The sequence below is a fragment of the Euleptes europaea genome, chromosome 3 (assembly GCF_029931775.1).
Source record: "Euleptes europaea isolate rEulEur1 chromosome 3, rEulEur1.hap1, whole genome shotgun sequence".
In the NCBI taxonomy this organism is placed as follows: domain Eukaryota; kingdom Metazoa; phylum Chordata; class Lepidosauria; order Squamata; family Sphaerodactylidae; genus Euleptes; species Euleptes europaea.
The window spans coordinates 66,227,089-66,246,514 of NC_079314.1; the positions used below are offsets into that span (position 1 = coordinate 66,227,089).

The 19,426-nt window shown below is 41.4% G+C and overlaps 1 protein-coding gene across 1 annotated transcript in view; it reads right to left on the bottom strand.

Moving 5' to 3' along the window:
• The window catches only part of ADAMTS20 (ADAM metallopeptidase with thrombospondin type 1 motif 20), a 98,739-nt gene that overhangs the window by 67,359 nt on the left and 11,954 nt on the right, over positions 1-19,426 (bottom strand). The window contains exons 3-5 of the mRNA XM_056846499.1: positions 9,292-9,451; positions 1,912-2,171; positions 1,131-1,214 (exon numbers count right to left, since the gene is read on the bottom strand). Coding sequence (XP_056702477.1) covers positions 1,131-1,214; positions 1,912-2,171; positions 9,292-9,451 — 504 coding nt within the window. The remainder of the gene's footprint in view (positions 1-1,130; positions 1,215-1,911; positions 2,172-9,291; positions 9,452-19,426) is intronic.

A 19,426-nucleotide genomic window follows, 5' to 3' on the forward strand; every position in this document is an offset into this window, starting at 1 on the left:
AAGCTGGGGAGGAACGAGCTATCCCTTGTGCCGTCGATCCATTCTTCAGTGCCTACCCTGCTCTCGGAGTCGAAGCACGGGGAGAGTGAGTCGAGGTCGAGTCTGACTTTTTCTTTGACTTCGACTTTCCCTTGGACGTGGAATTTTTCTTAGGCGCCGACGGGGATTGGGACGTCGGCTCAGTCTCACAACGGGGAGATTTATCAGACCCCTTAGCAGAACCAGAGGTGGCCGCCACCGGCTCGCTAAGCTTTTTAGAGCCGGGCGGGGGGGTTAGAATGCTTCTTCTTTTTAGAGGATGAAGAAGAAGAAGCTTTAGAAGAGGTCCCCAAAACTGGAAACAGGGATTGCTCATATAAGTGTGCCTTAAGTTTCAATTCCCGGTAGTGGAAGGAACGATGGGTGAGCGCCCTGCAATGTTTGCAGGACGCCGGGTTATGAGTCTCTCCTAAACAATAAAGACACTTATCGTGTTCATCCAACTGCGACATCTTGTATCCACAAGCAGCACACTTTTTGAAGAGGGCCATCGTCTCTAAGAATGACGATGCAAGAAAATCCAGAGCTCACAAAAAAAACGTTCTTACCCACGCGGCGGCGAAGAAAGAACTGGAGGGATGGCCGCTCACCCCTCCCCGTCACATGACCGCTTGGGCGGGAAGAGCCTCGGGCGAGGAAGGGGCGCGAGAGGCCTGAATATTCTACAGCTTTCCAGCGTAAATTCTTTGCGGCTGGCCTGCGCATGCGCAGTACCCATGTGGGACTGCACAGAAGCCACGCCGATGAACACACCAACACAAGCAGAATGGACTGGTAGCAGTCAATCCAATAGTTTGCATGAAACAGGAACTAATGGAGACATTTATTTTATATATTAAAACACTTATATCCCGCCTTTCCTCTCGGTGCAAAACTAAGCTTCATTCCCATCATGCAAAACCATACTGTGATGTCTCCCATGAATAGTTTCATGAATGAAGGCAGCTCTCCAGGATCTCGTGTATATATGGAAGTGAAGCACATGAAGCACATGAACATTATTAACTTAAATGAAAAAGTTGCCTTAAATATATAATATAAAATATGTTTTTAAAAATTACTCCAATCAGAAGAGATATGTATTTTCTTACCTGTTCATTGTGAATTACAATTAATTTTACAATTATTATATTTATTTGATTTCCTATACTTGAGTCTTTGTATATTGTTGCAACCTAAATAAACAAAAGTCAAATAGTTAGCAGGCTGTTAAGTAATATAATTATGCAATATTCTTACTTCCAATGGAAATAAATAAAAATATTTATATGATGTTGATAGTCATTAAATATATATATTTATATTAAACCATCCTAACACTCTTATAATACCCATAAGGTAGGCATGTCATGCTCCAGTGGCTCCTTGATTTCTGAAAATAAACAAGCTTTGCATCTGTTGTACAGTAAATGTCTTCAAAAGATGCTAAGGTTCAACATGTATGTAGTTTATACTACAACTTAGGGTAAACATACTCTGTTTATAGTCATTTTTCATATTATAATTTTTAATCTACCTTTTATTTATGAATTGGTGAACACTAAAATGCCACAAGTGTTAATTCCATCTGCAACATATCACAAACTGATTTTGAAATCACACACACACACCGCCCCCCGTTTGTAAAGCAATTTCCTGTATGGCATGAGTGGCTGCTGTTTGAAAAAGTCTAGTCACTGAAAGCTCCAGGATCTGGTTTTATGGTTCCTTGTATCTGTGTCACAGCTCTAGAAATCAAATCTTGAACAGTACAAACCTTGTTCCAGCAATTATATGAATATATAGGTTACAAGTCTATAGTGAGACGGCAAATTTATTACTGTGAAACACAAGTATATCCTATCCTATATCCTATAAGAGATGGTTACTTACTATTGACATAAGTGTTAATACATAATGCTGTAAGTTCCGTCCATGGTGCTGAACCATTCTGGCATCAGCTGTAACCATCACCTCTACATATCTTGGATAGGAAAGAAAACGCTTTTTCCGGGAATGTGGAGTGTTTCTCTCATTCTCTACAGATATGTTTTCAAAAGCATACTTTAAAAGTGAGTTTTTTTGCATGGCATTTATATAATTGATCAAGCTGGTGCCATTTGGAAGTAGAAAAGTGTTCTTCTTTGTCTCGTCTGCAAAATAAAATAACATTTATTATTGCACATACAATTTACAATCTTTATGTCCAATCCTGATCATATTTTGGCCCCATTAGACTGGTTCCAAATACACTTTCTTGAAAATATGTAACTCAAATAAATTGGGCTCACTTCTTACATAAATATGTAGTTGTCTATGTTGCAGATTACTAGATCTTACACTGTAGATAGGAAAAAATAGCAAAGGACATTTTGTAACACAGCTGTTTGATTTGTGGTGGAAAATGCCATCAAGTTGTAGTCAACTTATTAAGACCATGTTGGGTTTTCAAGACTAGAGGTGGTTTGCCATTGTCTGCCTCTGTATAGCAATCCTAAACTTCCTTAGTAGCCTCCTATCCAAGTACTAAATAGAGTCGACCCTGCTTAGCTTCTCTTTTATCTTTTCTTAGCTTCTAAGATCTGACAAGATCACGCTAGCCATCCAGGTCAGGGCAGCTGTTTAATTACAATATTTTAATCAGAATCAGATACAAGACAATTTTAGACACACACAACAAACTGATAGTATTCATATCATCTTCATTACACAGCATAAAACTATAAAAAAGCAAAAGATATTTCTATTAAGTTTCTGGTCATAATTCAACTGTAAACATGGAAATAAAGATATCTGCAAATAATTTCCCTGTGGAGCAGGCTATTAGTGATGTTTGTTTTCACATTCTTTAATCAAGTGAATTGACAGATAAATACACTAAAGCATGATTCGCAAACTGAAATTTGTCACCTGATGAATCAGTGCAACTGAGATTGAAAGATACACTGCCATGCAAGCCACAGAGATCCACGTGTTCCCTCCTTGCTGTGCCAAATTTGATGAGAAGCAAGCCTAAATACAGCTTTTGAGATTTCACAAATTATTTCTGATAAAAGTAGCAATCATAGCAAATAAACTGTGTACTTTGAAGAATGTACCGTTTAAGAGATCTATTTAGAAACCTACTGAAACATACTCAGTAGGGCTTACTCCCAGGAAAGTGTTCTTAGAATAGCACTGTAAATGTGGTTCATGGGACTGATTTTGTAGGATACATTATTCACCAGATTAATTTTAATCCCATATACAAATTTACTGATAATCCTTAATGGCATGATCTGATGGACTGGAAGCAGACACTAGTTTTGTTTAGTTTCATTTTTCAGAGAACTGGAAGCAGCTTGAAAGAGCCATCATTACATGTATATATGGACTAATCCCACTGTCAATTACGGCAAATGTGTGCGCAGGTACTTTTTCAGGATAATGCTAGTGGAAGACTGTATTTTACAGTGCATTCCTGAGCTTTCGGCGTGGGGGAATGGTGGGGAGGAGGTGCCGCTGTGGCGCCTCCTAACCCGTTTCCCTGGCGCCAAAAACTAAAAAAAAGCCTTTTAAAGGCTTTTTAAGTTTTAAATGGAGCTTTTTGCCCCATAGAGAAAAGCAAGTGCAGCCTCGCTCTTCTTGCCGCAGGCGTACCTGGGGCAAAAGGGGACAGGAGGCTGCCTAACAGCAGCTCCTCCCCCCGACCCACTGGAACACCCCCCGGAATGTTGGCGCAGGCCTTTACACCGGTGGGATGCCAGCAGAAGGCCCCGTTGGCATCCCGGGGTGGCACTGCCATGGCAGCACCCAGAGGCGTCCAGGTCTCCCCGCTGGCATTGGGTCTGCTAATGCCAGCGTAAGTAGTCCTGACGCCAGCACGGGAGGCCCTAATGCCGGCGCAGCGCCTTCCTGGCCTCCTAAGGGCTTTCGCCCTTAAAGGTCAGGAATGCGACGTAAGTCTACTATAGACTTCCTTTCTGTACTAGAGTTATGGTTTCTATTTTTCTCCTGTTTTTTCAACTGGTTCAACTGGCATCTTGGCATGCAGGATTGCTGCTTTATCTTGAATACAGACTGTATTCATAAATCTTCTTTGTTTAAAGGTAATACTTCTAAATTTTATAACTATACTAAACTATGTGTTGATTCAGTTATGTATTTTACTGTTAAGAACAGTAGAGTACATTTTGACACAATAAGAGAATGAGTGAAGAGCCCCATGGCGCAGAGTGGTAAGCTGCAGTACTGCAGTCCAAGCTGTGTTCACAACCTGAGTTTGATCCCGACAGAAGTTGGTTTCAGGTAGCCGGCTCAAGGTTGACTCAGCCTTCCATCCTTCCGAGGTTGGTAAAATGAGTACCCAGCTTGCTGGGGGTAAAGGGAAGATGACTGGGCAAGGCACTGGCAAACCACTCCGTAAACAAAGTCTGCCTAGGCAACGTCGGGATGTGACATCACCCCATGGGTCAGGAATGACCCGGTGCTTGCACAGGGAACCTTTACCTTTTTTAAGAGAATGTGTACTGCATATATTTCAATTTCTTAACAAAAAAATTCAGTAACATCCATAACTAGGATGTTATTGCACTTTTCATATCATGATTCTCTGGACGGATCCAAAAGGTTTGATTCAGGAGTCTTCCTGTACCTATGGCTGCATAGGGTCTAGGAGTGTAGGATGCTCTGGGGGCAACACATAGGAACCCCTTCCAGTTTTTATGCCCAGTGCATCCACATGCAGGAATCATACTTTAGAAAAGGTAATTGTTTTTTTGTTTTTTTTTTAAACTCAACTCCATATCCTCAGAAAACTCTCCAGGAAAACCCAAAGCTCCCAAAGAGAAGAGGTGTATTAATAATAAAAGAGAGACCAATGTCCTAATGTCTTCAACTTCATCATACATGCTTAAGTATGACAACCAGCAGTGTTGGGTCAGAACAGAAGACAGCCGATATTCTATGCCAACAAATCCACTACTTACATTTTTCCTTGGCATATTTGAGCAACATGAACCAAACCTCACAAACCATCATATCATGGTTAATTATTCCAAGTTCTGAAAAAAGAGAAACCCTAACCAAAATTAGTCTTTGCTGATGTTTTTCAGCCCATCGCAAAGAAAGATGAGGATACTGAATGCCAACAAGAGAGGATGCCCTAATCTTACTACTCAGTCTGAAATGTTTCCTGCAAAGGTTTCCTGTTGTTCTGAAATAAAGCAGCTATGAAATCTGGAGCTACATAACACATGCATACAATAAGAATGAAAGTGTAATTCCACTACCCATCATTTAGTAATTTCCTCCTCGTATTACAGAAAACCAGACACCATATGGCAACACCTGTGACTAGAGACAGCAGCCCCTTCCCAGGCCTCTTCACTTCTGGCAATTATCCAATTATTGTGTGTGTGTCATGTTTATAGAATATTTGTTATCACCTTTTTTCATGCAACCTTTTTCATAGTCTTCATTGCTACACATTTACACAGACATTCTTATGCATTTTCCCATCTAATATTTTACCCAGTAAACTGTGGAATGCCAGGCCAATCAGAATGGTTGACATTACCGAGAGTTTGCTGGGGGGGACATCAAGGCTTTAGAGATTCCCAGCCAGAGCTTTTTCCATTGCTTTGGCAATCAGAATAGAGGGTGCTGAATGGCACCATCATCTAGCATACCACTCAACATTCCGACAAGCTGGGAAACACTGAATATAAATCCTGCTCATCAGACTGTATTTCTTGAGTGATAAAGCACATGCTTACTTCTGCAGCAGAAAGAAAAGTATCAGGCCAGAGTCTTTGCTGAGGAGAAAAGTCACCAAACTTATCTCCCACAGATTCCATATGAGAAATTAAAGCACTGGCAAGATACCAGATCTATCTAAAGCACATGGGATCCAGATGACAACCCAGGAAAACCAACACCAATGCCTTTCCAGTCAATGTTACATCTTCATCTACAGGAGGTAAGTTGACTGGAAGCCAACAGCTTTCCTTCAGTGGCCTCACTGCAAATGGAAAGCTGGGCAGCAAACAATGGGCTTCATTCCTGGGAATCATGTAGTATAGCATTTGAGAATCTAAGGAGATAAGGTTCCTGCTCACATCAACCTGAGCTAATCTAGAAGATCCAGTGAGCAAGGACATACATTTTACATTTTGCTCCACAAACAATCTTGCCTGAACGGGAATTTACACATGGTGTTTTTAAAATGAACAAACACATTTGTTCCTAAAAAATACTAGAGCACTTAACCACGTTTGCGATCGTCATGCATAATGATCTAGCAGTTATGCTGAAGAGCAGACAGCAGAGGGCGCCACACTTCCTCAGAATCCCTGACAGCCTGAAAATGGGGGGCGGGGAGAGAGAATCAAACTCTATTAAAAATGCTGATCTCAAACAACATTTGTCTGAAATAAAGACATTTCCATGCATTGTATTTTTTTGCATAAGAAATTTTCTAACACAGGATGTATGCTTTCTTGGTGCACAAAATTTTATGCTTCAGTGGAAAAACTAGGGGGGAAATCCCACATTTAGGGGAAATGATATATAATTTGCCTAATTAATCTTAGGATGCAAAGTATGTTATTGGCTAATTAATCTTAGGATGCAAAGTATGTTCTATGTGCATGCACTCTCTCAACTCAAAGTACTACTAACCATGATTTTTGTATGTGTTTAGTTTACAAATGCCTGCATGAACTAAGAATTAACTAGGAAACACTCTTGACATAAACAGTACTAGTGTGACTACATGCTTGACTTTAGCCCTTAAGAGATGGTGGTACTAATCCAGTATATTCCAAAGACATATTTGGAAGTGAATTCATCTCTATGCCTATTCCAGCTTGAATCAGTAACTTCCGTGTAATATAAACTGGAACAGTCACAGAGATGAATTCATTTCCATTAAAAAAACAACACCTTATGCACTAACCAATAAAATTACCCATTTTAAGTCTAGTCTTGTCATGATCCTGGCTGTTCCTGTCTGGGGCAGATCAGGAGGTCCAAGCAATCCCCAACACCACAGGGTATTCCTCAGACACAGATTTTGTGGCTCCTGAATAGGGTTGCCAACTCCAGATTTGGAAATTCCTGGAGATTTGGCTGTGGAGCCTGGAGAAGGCAGAGTTTTGGGTGGGGAGGAAGCTCCTGAGGGACGTGATGCCATAGAGCCCACCTTCCAAAAATGCCATTTTTACAGAAGAACTGACCTCTGTGGTCTGGTGACCAGCTGTAATTCCAGGAGAACTCTAAGCCCCACCTGGAGGTTGGGAACCCTACTCCCGAGGCCTCTGCAGCCAAGACCTCCCTACTGGAAGCCCTGGAGCCCCCAGCTCCCAAGGCAGTTGAGCCCTTGCCACCAGGAGACCCAGCAGTTGTTCCAGAAGCAGTGACAACCATCCCACAGGTCCAGGCTCCACCATCTGACAGCAGCAATGGACAGAGCGGCAATGGACACAGCAAGCCCATACCGAAGCAGCCCAGAGGAGACACAATGCCAGCCTTGCAGCAGCCCATGTTCCAGCTCTCCAGCCAGACCATGGTTCCAGTGGACATAATCTTTTGTAGGATGCTTACCCCAGTTAAACATTGACAAGATGAGTCCCAGATGCTGCTTACAGAAAAAGTGGGGATGCTTCCCTCTCAGTCTATTTAAGCCTAAGGCTGGGAGGGGAATCTTGCCGGATCAGCCAGTTTGCAAGGCTACAGCCCTCCTGCTCCAGTTGAAACATTCATTAGCATTTCTAAATAATAATTTCAAGTAAACAGCTGATCATTAATAATGCCCTGGACCTGAAACTGAAATATATGTGCGCCCCTGGTTAAAAAACAGAAGTGCTCAACTTTAAGGTTGACAATGAAGAAATTGAAAGTGTTCAAGACTTTCTATTCCTTGGCTCCATCATCAACCAAAAGGGAGACTGCAGCCAAGTAATTAGAAGGAGATTAAGACTGGGAAGGGCAGCCATGAAGGAGCTAGAAAAGATTCTTAAGTGTAAGGATGTGTCACTGGCAACCAAGATCAAGTTAATTCATGCCATAGTATTCCCTATTACTATGTATGAGTTTGAAAGCTGGAGAATGAAGAAAGCTGATAGGAAGAAAGTAGATTCCTTTAAAATGTGCTGTTGGAGGAGAATGTTACAGATACTGTGGACTGCCAAAAAAACAAACACCAAATCAGTGGGTTATACATCAAATCAAGCCTGAACTGACCTTAGAAGCTAAAATGAATAAACTGAGACTACAGTACTTTGGTCGCATTATGAGAAGACAAGTCACTGGAAAAGACAATCATGCTAGGAAAAGTTGAAGGCAGCAGGAAAAGAGGAAGACCCAGCAACAGATGGATTGATTTTATAAGGCAGGGGTGGGGAACTTTTTTTCTGCCAAGGGCCATTTGGATGTTTATAACATCATTTGGGGGCTCTACAAAATTATAAACTTAAAAATTAGCCTACTATATTTGGTCAAACATTTAATTAACTCACTCTGGGAAAGAATTCCACAGTCTTTATGCTCTCGCTTATTCACCTTTGCCACAGCCCCTTGAGACACAGTCTCCATTGCGCCCATTTCACAGATAGTAACTCGAGGTGGGGAGCCCAGCAGAGATTCCAAACCCAGGTCTCTCCCACCACACATCCAGCTCCGAGCACTGCAGAGCACTGGCTGCTTTCCCGATACCCTTTTCAGGTGCCTTGGAAGAGGGCCTTTCTCCCGAGGGCAGTGTTTGGTGCATTCTTTCGGCTAGTGCAAGTGCTCTGCTGGTTCAGGCACTCCTAAAACCCAGCCACCATTCTTGCACACCACAGCTTCAGGAACAGTTTTGGGGAGGGCCTTCCGGCGGGGTCCCAGGGGTCCTGCTCCCCGGATCGACCCCCCGCAGCTGCTGACTGGTGAGTTGGGAGGGGTGAAAACGTCCCAAGATGGGGTGTCCTTTCCTGGTCTTGGGACACCGATCACGAGGAGGAAGTGGCGGTCTGTAGCTCCCAGCCTCGACACACATGTCTGCCCTGCTTTTCTATGGCAGGGCCCTGGAGCTCCTGGCCTCGGCGCATGGGCCACAGCAAATGGTTTTGCGGGCCTTAAATGGCCTGTGGGCCAGACATTCCCCACCCCTGCTATAAAGCAAGCCACATCACTTAATTTGCAAGACCTGAGCAAAGCTGTTAAAGATAGGACGTTTTGGAGGACACAGATTCACAATGAGTGAGAAGTGACTTGATGGCACTTAACACACACATAGTTAAAATTTAGCTGTACCTGAAATCTCACAAGGTTTATAAGAATTCTGATCTTTTTTAAATTCTTCATGTCTGTATATAAGATGGGGCTTGTTATGTTCATCCGGATGTTCATCTTCATCTGCTGCCATCAAGGGTTCTAGAAAGTATTCACCATCATGGGATTTAAATGTGCCCATCTGAAAACAAAAAAGCAAAAAGAGAAGGAGTCAATGGATCAGACCTTAGGAGAAGCTTCAGAGCAAGTCTAAAGCGTTAAAAAATCATTAATAAATAGAAAGCTGGAAACAAGGGAAGATGTTACCTGCTGTAGGTTAACACCTTGAAAAATAACCACTTTCCATTATTTATGGCTATTAAAACAGTCTCCTCTCTTACTAAAGAAATGAAATTTCTAGGCTACAACTGTTACATTTTCCAGCCTAAAATGTTGTCTGTTTTAGCTTCAAGGTCAAGTCTGACCACATTTCGGCATGCTTTTCAATCAGAAGGTTATGTCTCATTTTACAGAACAGTGAAAAATGTCTCACTGAGAATAATGCAATGATATTGGATTTGTAAACTATAAATATTAAATATAGTTAAATGAACAGTGCTTCTTTCTTAAGTTTCTTATCGCTTGTTTAAGAGAAGAAACATGGTAAAGCATGCTTATAGAAATGCTATGTATTTTGTATAAAGATGAATGATCCCGAGATTAGAATCTCTACAAGTATATGATATTATGATTACAATTTATGACTATTTGATGTTGATATTAGATTGTTAAAGACTGTTAATGCTAATAGTGGATGGCTTCAAGTCAGCCACAGACTTCCTTATATGGAAGTGCTACAGCAGGGGTAGGGAACGTCATTGAGGCTCGCGAAATCATTTGGTCTGGCCCTTCGTGGGTCCTGGCAGATCTCTAACTCAGAAGGATCTAAGACTGGCGATCCGCCCCCTCCCGTGGACAGGAATAGCCTCTCTTCAAGGCAGATGTGAGTTTGTTTTGCCGAAAAAAGGAGCCTTTTCCCCCCTTGCAGAAGAGTCGTTAGCTACAGAGCTGCTAGGACCGCCCAAGAAACTGTGCTAACCCTTTCCCACCCGGGCCATGGAGAAACATATTCCCTCTGTACTACAAGAGGGCCGGGGGCGAAAGTGGCGACAATGGAGGGGTTAAAGGGGGCAGGGCCAGAATGTGCAGGGGGGGGTTCTTAGCCAGTGTGTCCTCATTTCATCCCTGCAGGCGGAGGTAGCAGGAGCTGGCTGTACCAGCCCCAACCATGCGGAGCAACTCCGGTGTGCGGCTGGACGGCTACGCCCGGCTGGTGCAACAGACCATCCTGTGCCACCAGGTGGGCGAGTGTGCCACCAGTTGGATGCCTGCCTACTTGCCCGTGCCAGGGGGGTCATCTGGGCAGCTGCCTCCTTGGGGCTTGGTCGGTACCCCTTCTCCCTTCTGGTTCTTTCCCCTCTAAATCCTGCAAAAGATGCGTAGGGCGGGAAAGTGCCAGATTGGGGCGTTACTGGACCGGGCTCCTTTGCCTACAAGCCCCAAGTGGCTTGTCGCTCACTCCATCTTGTGTTTGCTGCCCTGCCTGAATCTCTTGGGCCAGCTAAGGATGGCAGAACTCAAAAGCGAGTCGCTCTACATGGCAGACACTCAGAGCAGTCTCCGGTCATGCCTCTTGGCTAAATGTCTGACCAAATATAGCAGGCTAATTTTTAAGTTGATAATTTTGTATGGCCCACGAATGATGTTATAAATATCCAAATGGCCCTTGGCAGAAAAAAGGTTCCCCACCCCTATGCTACAGGAAGCCTCAACTAGATAGCTCAAGGATAGCAGTAACCTTGAGTACTAAATCTCCATGGATACTGACTACTTTAGAGATGGGAAAAATAGCAAGATCCTCTGCTCTCCTATAATTTAATTAATATTGGAGACATATATTTATGAGTGCAGAAAGGCTAGAAAGTTAGATCTCTCTAAGTCTTTGCGTAGACTGGAGAATCTCAGAAGAGATTGGCTTTTGATATGTATGAACAACTTACTTATATGTTATTCTATATAGTGTGAATCAGATTCTTTTAACTAAATTAGACTTCTTTAACTGTTATATTCTAAATTTTGGATTTTAAGATTACTTAGTATATAGAACTTGCTTGTATTCTTGTATGTACTTTTAAGACTTTATAATACATATATACACACATATATTACATTGAAGTTATACAATAAAAAGACTTACTTTTGTAAGTAAATTAAGTTGTGTCCTGCTTATTAGGTGACTAACTGAATAAGACAACATACCACTTCTCAGGAAGGGGTCAATTCTAAGAGCATAGTCACTAAAAGGCGCTGACCTGCTTCACATCTACTTGGCATGCAGAAGATCCCAGGTTCAGTCCCCAGCATCTCCAGTTAAAGGCAAGTAGGTGATGTGAAAGACCTCTGCCTCAGACCCTGGAGAGATGCTGCCGGTCTGAGTAGACAATACTGACTTTGATGTACCAAGGGTCTGATTCAGTAGAAGGCAGCTTCATGTGTTCATGTGTGAAATCCCTCCCATCCAGTGGACCTCCATGAGCTCTGACTGGCTGACAATCACTTGGATTTGCATGAAGCCAAAGTCACAAGGATTGGTTCAGAACCTTGAAGGGGAGGAGGGACTTTTGAAGATGATTGCCACAGGGGAGTACAAAATGTTTAATAAAATCAAAGAAATACACTCTGAAATGATATCTGGTTGGTACAGCCAGGGCATTTCCATAATTAAAATTGTACAACCAGTGCTTATAAAGCCATGAAAAATTAAATATAATAAAGTGATGTAAAACCGAACATGATGGAGACATTAATGTTATTTCAAATAAATGCCCTATCTTATGACTGAAGAAAATGGGCACACATTCAGACAAAGAAATAGACAAGATACAAACAAACATCGGCACACATTCTTTCCAGCTGCACAGAATACTGTACAGATGGAATATAGGTACGCGGATACTTTATGGATTGCTGACACTGTATGCAATAGTGACAACCAGAATGGAACAAGACAAACTACCTCACTGAAACTGAGCAATGGTAGCATAGAAACAAGTACTTTCCCATACAAACACACAGATACCTTTCCCTAGCTACTGTCAGAAGCATCTCTTTAAAGTGAAATTCTAGAGAAAGGTTTTATCAGAGGAGCACTTTACTCTGGATTCTGGTCAGTTCCAGCTCAGTAGCTGCCCTACATAACAGTTTATATAACCAATTCCTTCTTCAGGATACATCAAAGAACCAAGCTTTGTCTACATCTCTTAAATTCTCATTCCTTTTTTTTCTTTTTTGTATAATTTTTTATTAATTTTTATAACACAAAACAAAAACAAACAAATACAATAAAATTAACATAAAAATACAAAAAGTAAATAGAATATACAGAAGGGTATCTATATACCTTAATTATTACATTCATGATTACTAAATTATAAAATCCAAAAAGATACCCCTTCACCCTCCACCCACCTAAAAAGTGACCCTTCACCCGACTTCCGAAGAAATGTCTAAACAGTATTTATTATACTTATTAACACAATAATAAAAAGTTATTAAAACTAGTTTCTATAACTCGCTAATTAATACTGTAAAATCTATCTTTGCCAAATTATCCCAATATGAGGCGACCTTAGACCATTATTTTTTTAATTCTTCCATATCCTTTTCATGTAGTAATTCCGTTAATTTGGCAGCCTCTCATTCCTGATTGATGGGCAGTCCATTCTTAAGGGGGGGGGGGTGTTACGACGGCAGCCATGGACAGCGCAACTGTACCACCCCTGTGAGGTTTCCCATACTGAATGGGATTAAAAATACTCTTGAAATTGAAAAAAAAATAGCCCCTTTGACGTTAGGGAGGCTACACCAGCAAAATAGCTGGCGTAGCAACGCCACAGCGTGAGGAGGCATTCCTGGGACAAAAAGGGTTTGGAAGCTAATGGGGACTAACTGTCATCCCAGAGGTGCGCTGCCAGTGTTGCTCTATGAGGCCGGCATAAGTACCCACGCACCAGCATGCGTGCTCCTTATCACAGCGCAAAGTGGCACTCACACTGGTGGGGTTACTCTGGCTCCTATGGAGCTTCAGACCCTCCCCTTCAGGAATGCAGGGACAGTTCACAAGGACAAGCATGATAATAAGTTTTTTTAAAAAAGAAGGCAGGATAAGATTAATAATACTTATGCGGAGCCAGCAGGAAGTTAGGGAAAGTGTAAGGAGGTCTCATTTGGCCCACTGGCTTAGGGCCAAGAGTTTCCTGCCCTTGCTGCCCATAAAGAACTAACTATACATGATAAAACAAAACTGTGCCTTAAAACATATGAGTTTCAAACAGCAATTTTTAGAATTCTATTCTTTAAAAAATTAAAATAAGATGGCTGCATTCCTTTGCATTGTGATGAAACAGTAAACTTAAATAAGCTGTGCACATGGGCAAATAACAAACAAGCTTAATTCTACAAGATAGCCAGCTGAATCAGTCAAATACTCCTTTGTAGATCAACAGACCAGGACTGTTTTAAAGCCCACTACTCACCCATGAGGTCAAATTCTGCTTTTCTATGTACAACTTTAAATCCTATTTACTTCAATAGCAGTTATACATGCATGAAGAGGACAAAAGCCCTTTGATTTGTGTACACAATATACTAAAAAGGAGCGTGCATGCTGGAAGGATCTTCTAAGACTCTATGAGAAAAAAGGGGGCAAGCATATTGAAATACATCACACTTCAGCAAGCTGACTTAAATTATGTTTTAACTCACTAGTTATGCACGAAACATAAAACCAAATGCATCACAGGTTTAAATAGTATTTCAAGTAAAACCATATCTTCAGTTTACTGAAGTTCAAACTATACTCTTGTGACTGCTTCAAATATTTAAAAAAAATATACATGGAAAAACACTTCCATGTAAGAAATGATGTTTCCTGGATGCAGGTTTTCACATATAAGCTATCTGCATAAGGTTTTAAGTGGAAGTGTTTTCCATAAAGAGATTGTTACATTTGCAGCAGCAATTAATACACACACAGCACTGGCCTTTTCAGGGACAATCAGACTTCAGTCCAGTGTAGCAAACATTTATTCCAGTGTAGCATAAGCACCAAAAACATCCAAATGCAAGATTGCCGCCATGGTGCCTAAATCTAGAGAGCTCTCCACAGGCATATTTTATTAAGACTGAACTGATGTAACACACAAAAGTGTCTTATATTCAAGTAACGAGTAGTCTTCTAGATACATTTCTGATTGTTTTCAGGCAGAAGATGTGTTCAGAGAACGTTTTAAATTTTTATTGATAATTTTCCTGTAGGATTTTTTTCTAAATCCTTTTATTTTTTTTATTTTTTTTTAATCCTCTGACATTTCCTGCATTGATCCGTTGCAGTTCCTCGCTTCCCGGCCTTTTGGCTAAGATCAAGTGTAGTATCTATAATTATTGATAACTAGCCTTATCTGCTGATGTTATCCACCCTGAGCCAGGCCTCGGCCAGGGATTGAGGGTGGGGTATAAATTGAAATACAGGTTGGGTATTCCTTAACCGGGCATCCAAAAACAGGAATGACCCGAAAACCAGAAGTTTTGAGCCAACATGAGATAGTTACACTTTTGCTTTCTGATGGTTCAATGTACATAAAATTATTTAAAATATTGTTTAAAATTACATGCACGCTATGTATATAAAATGTATACAAAACATAAATGAATTTCATGTGTAGACTTGGGTCCCATCCCCAAGATATCTCATTATGTAAATGCAAATATTCCAAAATATTCCAAAATACGGAAAGATCCGAAATACGGAACACTTCTGTTCCCAAGCATTCTGGATAAGGGATACTCAACATATATAAATAAATAAATATGCAAGATGTTCTTCTATTCTTCACACTGATAAAATATGATAATAAGGCCCTAGGAGAAATATGTAAGATGCATATTCTCAGAATTCTTGGGTTATAGTATCACACCACTATAATTTGCCTCAGTGGAAATTGATGAGTAAAAGGGTTCACAGGTGAGAGCTAGCGCTGAATGCTGAGAGTGTGGTACTAAGGTTGTGGTACTGGGTATCCATTCTATCACAAAGCCCAGGGCTGGGTGCAAAGATGAGGGTGGATGATGATTGCCCTCTCCTTTAGTTTTAAGGCTCAGGGAACGAACATAGCATGCCGTATGCATCCATGCATTCAACATGTTCTGGCCCCTTCAACTATCCAGACTCTGAGCCCTGGTTGGCCAAGGAATATACCTGTGTGCACATATCTCTCTGTAGCCAGGGATATTGTGAATCCCTGTACAACCTGTGAAAGTTTGAGGGCTAATTGTGGAACAGCAACAAAGACGAGACCTTCACAGATTTGAAAATGCTCCTCTCCCAATTCCTCACTTTCTACACACACAAATACGTTTACAACTAGATAACAGAAAGCCTATTACAAAAGCCACTGTGCAGCAGAACCAGCTTTATCAACATTTTGCTACTTCACTGGAAGAAATGTATGATATGATAAAATACAACATTATTAACAAATGAATTCAACAGCAACAGCAACATCTTATTGTGAAGACAACCACCTCGTATTTCCAGGTCTATAGTTTGATTTCTACAGATGCAAGGCTATAGCCATTTAAACATAGTTTACATTGCAGAACTCCCTGCCCCAGGATGTGGTGATGGCTGCCAACTTGGAAGGCTTTAAGAGGGGAGTGGATATGTTCATGGAGGAGAAAACTAATCATGGCTACTCGTAAAAATGGATACTAGTCATGATGCATACCGATTCTCTCCAGGATCAGAGGAGTATGCCTACTATATTAGGTGCTTTGGAATACAGGCAGGACAATGCTGCTGCAGTTGTCTTGTTTGTGGGCTTCCTAGAGGCACCTAGAGGTTGGCCATTGTGTAAACAAACTGCTGGACTTGATGAACCTTGGTATGATCCAGAATGGCCTTTCTTATGTAAACAAAGAATCCAAAATTGTAAGCCACAACTTTTCAAAAGTTTTTAATGTATGGAAAGATGTGGATGATTAATCCCCAGGGATTTTGAGCCAGAAATACTACTCACAAGGGAAGATACTAAAAATATGTCAATAGATACTGATTATATACTCTAAGTATCATGACAATTAATTTAATACTAACTGGAATAAAAATTGTAATGTGATTAATCCCAATAATAATTTACCAAACTTTTCTAGGATGACAGCCAGTTGTTCTTACTCTTCCCACAATGTTCTGCGCACGCTGCTCTGTGTGTTGTGAGTTCCCTGCCCAGACTTCTTCCAGGCACTGCACTCACACAAGTGTGCGTGCCCAGCGGAACATGTAAGGGACCAGCTAGATCCAGTCCTTAAGGAACCCTTGTAATACATTAATACAATAAATGCCATCCTTGCCTGCTTCCACATGGTGGTGGCAGCAAGCACCCCTGCCTTGGCAGCAGCTGTTTCCAATACGAGAACAGTGGGAATAGCACTCACAAGCCCCATCTGCAAGATGCTCACTGTCGCCACTGCCCCTCCCCCACCCTCTTTCCCTCTGTTGTGTCAGTGCAAAAGCAGTGCCCCCACACACACAGCCTAGCAAAAACCCTTTCCTCTCTTTTCTGCTTTCGTAGCTGAGCCACCTCATAAAGCACAGTGAAGCTCAGCCAAGAAAAGGGAGGGGAAGGCCCTTTAAAGGGCTCTAAAGGAGCAGAAATGCAGAACTCGGTCCCAATATTTTGAAAGCAGAGCTTGGCTTCACCTCCCTGCCCATACTGGTTGTGGGTAGAGTATCCACATGGCACTCCACCCACGAGCACCTTACAGTTCCTTTTTTGAGCCAGATCAGGGGAAGCTTTTCTTTGATCTGACTGAAAGAAGAAACCCCTAAAGATCCACAATTTGTGCTCACAAGCAGCATGATGCTGTATGGAAGCTCACTTTAAAATCAGAAGGCATGCTGCTCTCCATTTGGGAAAACAAAACCATGTGGAACCACCCCTTTCAAAACACAGCTAATTTTAATTTTCACGAGCATGAAAACACCCATGCATGCACAATGCTGACTTTAGTGGCATTTAGAGGACTATTGTGGTTACCCAGGCAATACATGTACCAGAAGTGTAGAACGATAAAATAACAAAATAGTTGAATATTCGCATTCTTTCCAAGCTTCAAAAAAGCCAAAGATTTAGAGACACTAGTGTTCCTTAAATCAACACAGAACTCAGAAAACACTTGCCTCTACAGAAATCAAAATAAGATTCTGCTGATATTACCAAAAACGTAATAAGGCATAAATAAAAACTTAGCTGAAGACTAATTTAAAATCAGGCTGAAATTCAAAAGACACAGAGTTGTTCCTGCATTGCCATAAATTTATTGCAACAAAAACATAATCCACTTCGTTCATACAGTTCCCAGTCTGCAAACTCAGGAATAAAGTTCACTGCCTCAGTAGGGCATCTTGGCTAGTTGCCTATAGAAAGTACTCAGATATGTCAGTCTTGGCTATACAATAAATACCTGGGACAGCCAATGGTACCTAAGGGCTGGGAAATCTGCATTTAATTTCTAACTTTGCCACAGACATACACAAGCCACTGGTTCAGCTTCAGTTCCCCATCTATAAACTTGTGAATAATTTAGGCAGCAGTCCTAAGCATGTCAACCCAGAATCCTACTAAGGTATATTTAATGGGACTAACTCCCAAGAAAGCATTTTTAGGATTTCACTGATAGTCTTATGATTTGCCTACCTGCTGTGGTGGGTAGCAATCATCACTAGTGACTAGGAACAATGATAAACTTTAAACTGGAATAGGATTTTCAAAAGACTGTGTAATCCTATGTGAGCCTATCCACAAACTAACCCCTGCCCAGGGCCTTTCTTGGTGTGCCAGCAGAAGACAATTGGGTGACTATGGACAGGATTTTTCAACGGTGGTACCAGATCTGTGTAACTCTCCCCAAGGAAGTACGCTTTGAATCATTCCTGGTGGCATTTGTCATCAGGGAAACAAGCCCCTGCCTTTTTTTAGGACATCATCTGGTATCCTCAATTAAATGGCACTTGCTGTTTCCTTTCATTTCTGATTTTAGCGCACTCTGCTTCTATTGTTAGCTTGATTAATTTATCATGTTTACATGTCACCTTTTCTTAAGTTGCCTGCTGCTGGTTTTAAGATAATTTTAGGCTCATTTGTTTATTGTTGTATTTTTCTGGTTTTTAACCACTGTTGTTTTAAAGTTTCTTGTTTAGGCTCATCTGTTTATTGTTGTATCAGGAATTTGTATCAACCAAAAGGCATAGTACTATATTTCCCTTAAATATGTACTTTAAATAGCCTGAAAATAAAATGTCCAACATGTACGCTGTTTGCATAGTTTCCTTTCTTTGTTAAAGGGCCAATAATAAAGGAAGCAGCATGGATTTTGGCCCAAGACTTGGTGCCATCTGCAAGGAGAGCCATGCAAAAGAACTACTATAAACCTTGCTCGCCTTGAGGCGCAAGCCGTAGGGGTAGGGAAATGGTCCTTGGACTCAAGTTCCCCTGTGGAAGGCCAGAAGAAGTCCCTCCAGGTCCAAGAGAAGTTAGGCAAGTGATGAACAAGAAAGAAAAAAGAGGTAACAAGTAAGCAAGAGAGGGAAAGACTAATGTGTGGCCAACAGCCCCTTTTGTCTTCAGCTGCCTGGCCAGAATATTACTGATCTACTTCACAGGATTATTCTGGAGGTGAATGAAGCATATTGTGAAGTAAAATTTCTACATGTACCAGAAACCGTACTCAACTAGATTATTCACACTACTGAATCACTGTAGGACAATATCTTCACCCAAATTCTTTCAGGAAGGTACATTCTGCTGAAGTCTCCCGTCATACTTTTCCTTCTCAAACCACAATACAGTTTCATTGCATATTATAATTGTGAAATCTTTCTCTTGCAAAAGACGGTCAGGGAGCATGCCATTAAGACAGAGGTAGAAGTTATACCCTGACCTGGATGGCCCAGGCTAGCCTGATCTCGACAGATCTCAGAAGCTAAGCAGGGTCAGCCCTGGTTAGTATTTGGATGGGAGACCACCAAGGAATACCAGGGTTGCTGTGCAGAGGAAGGCAC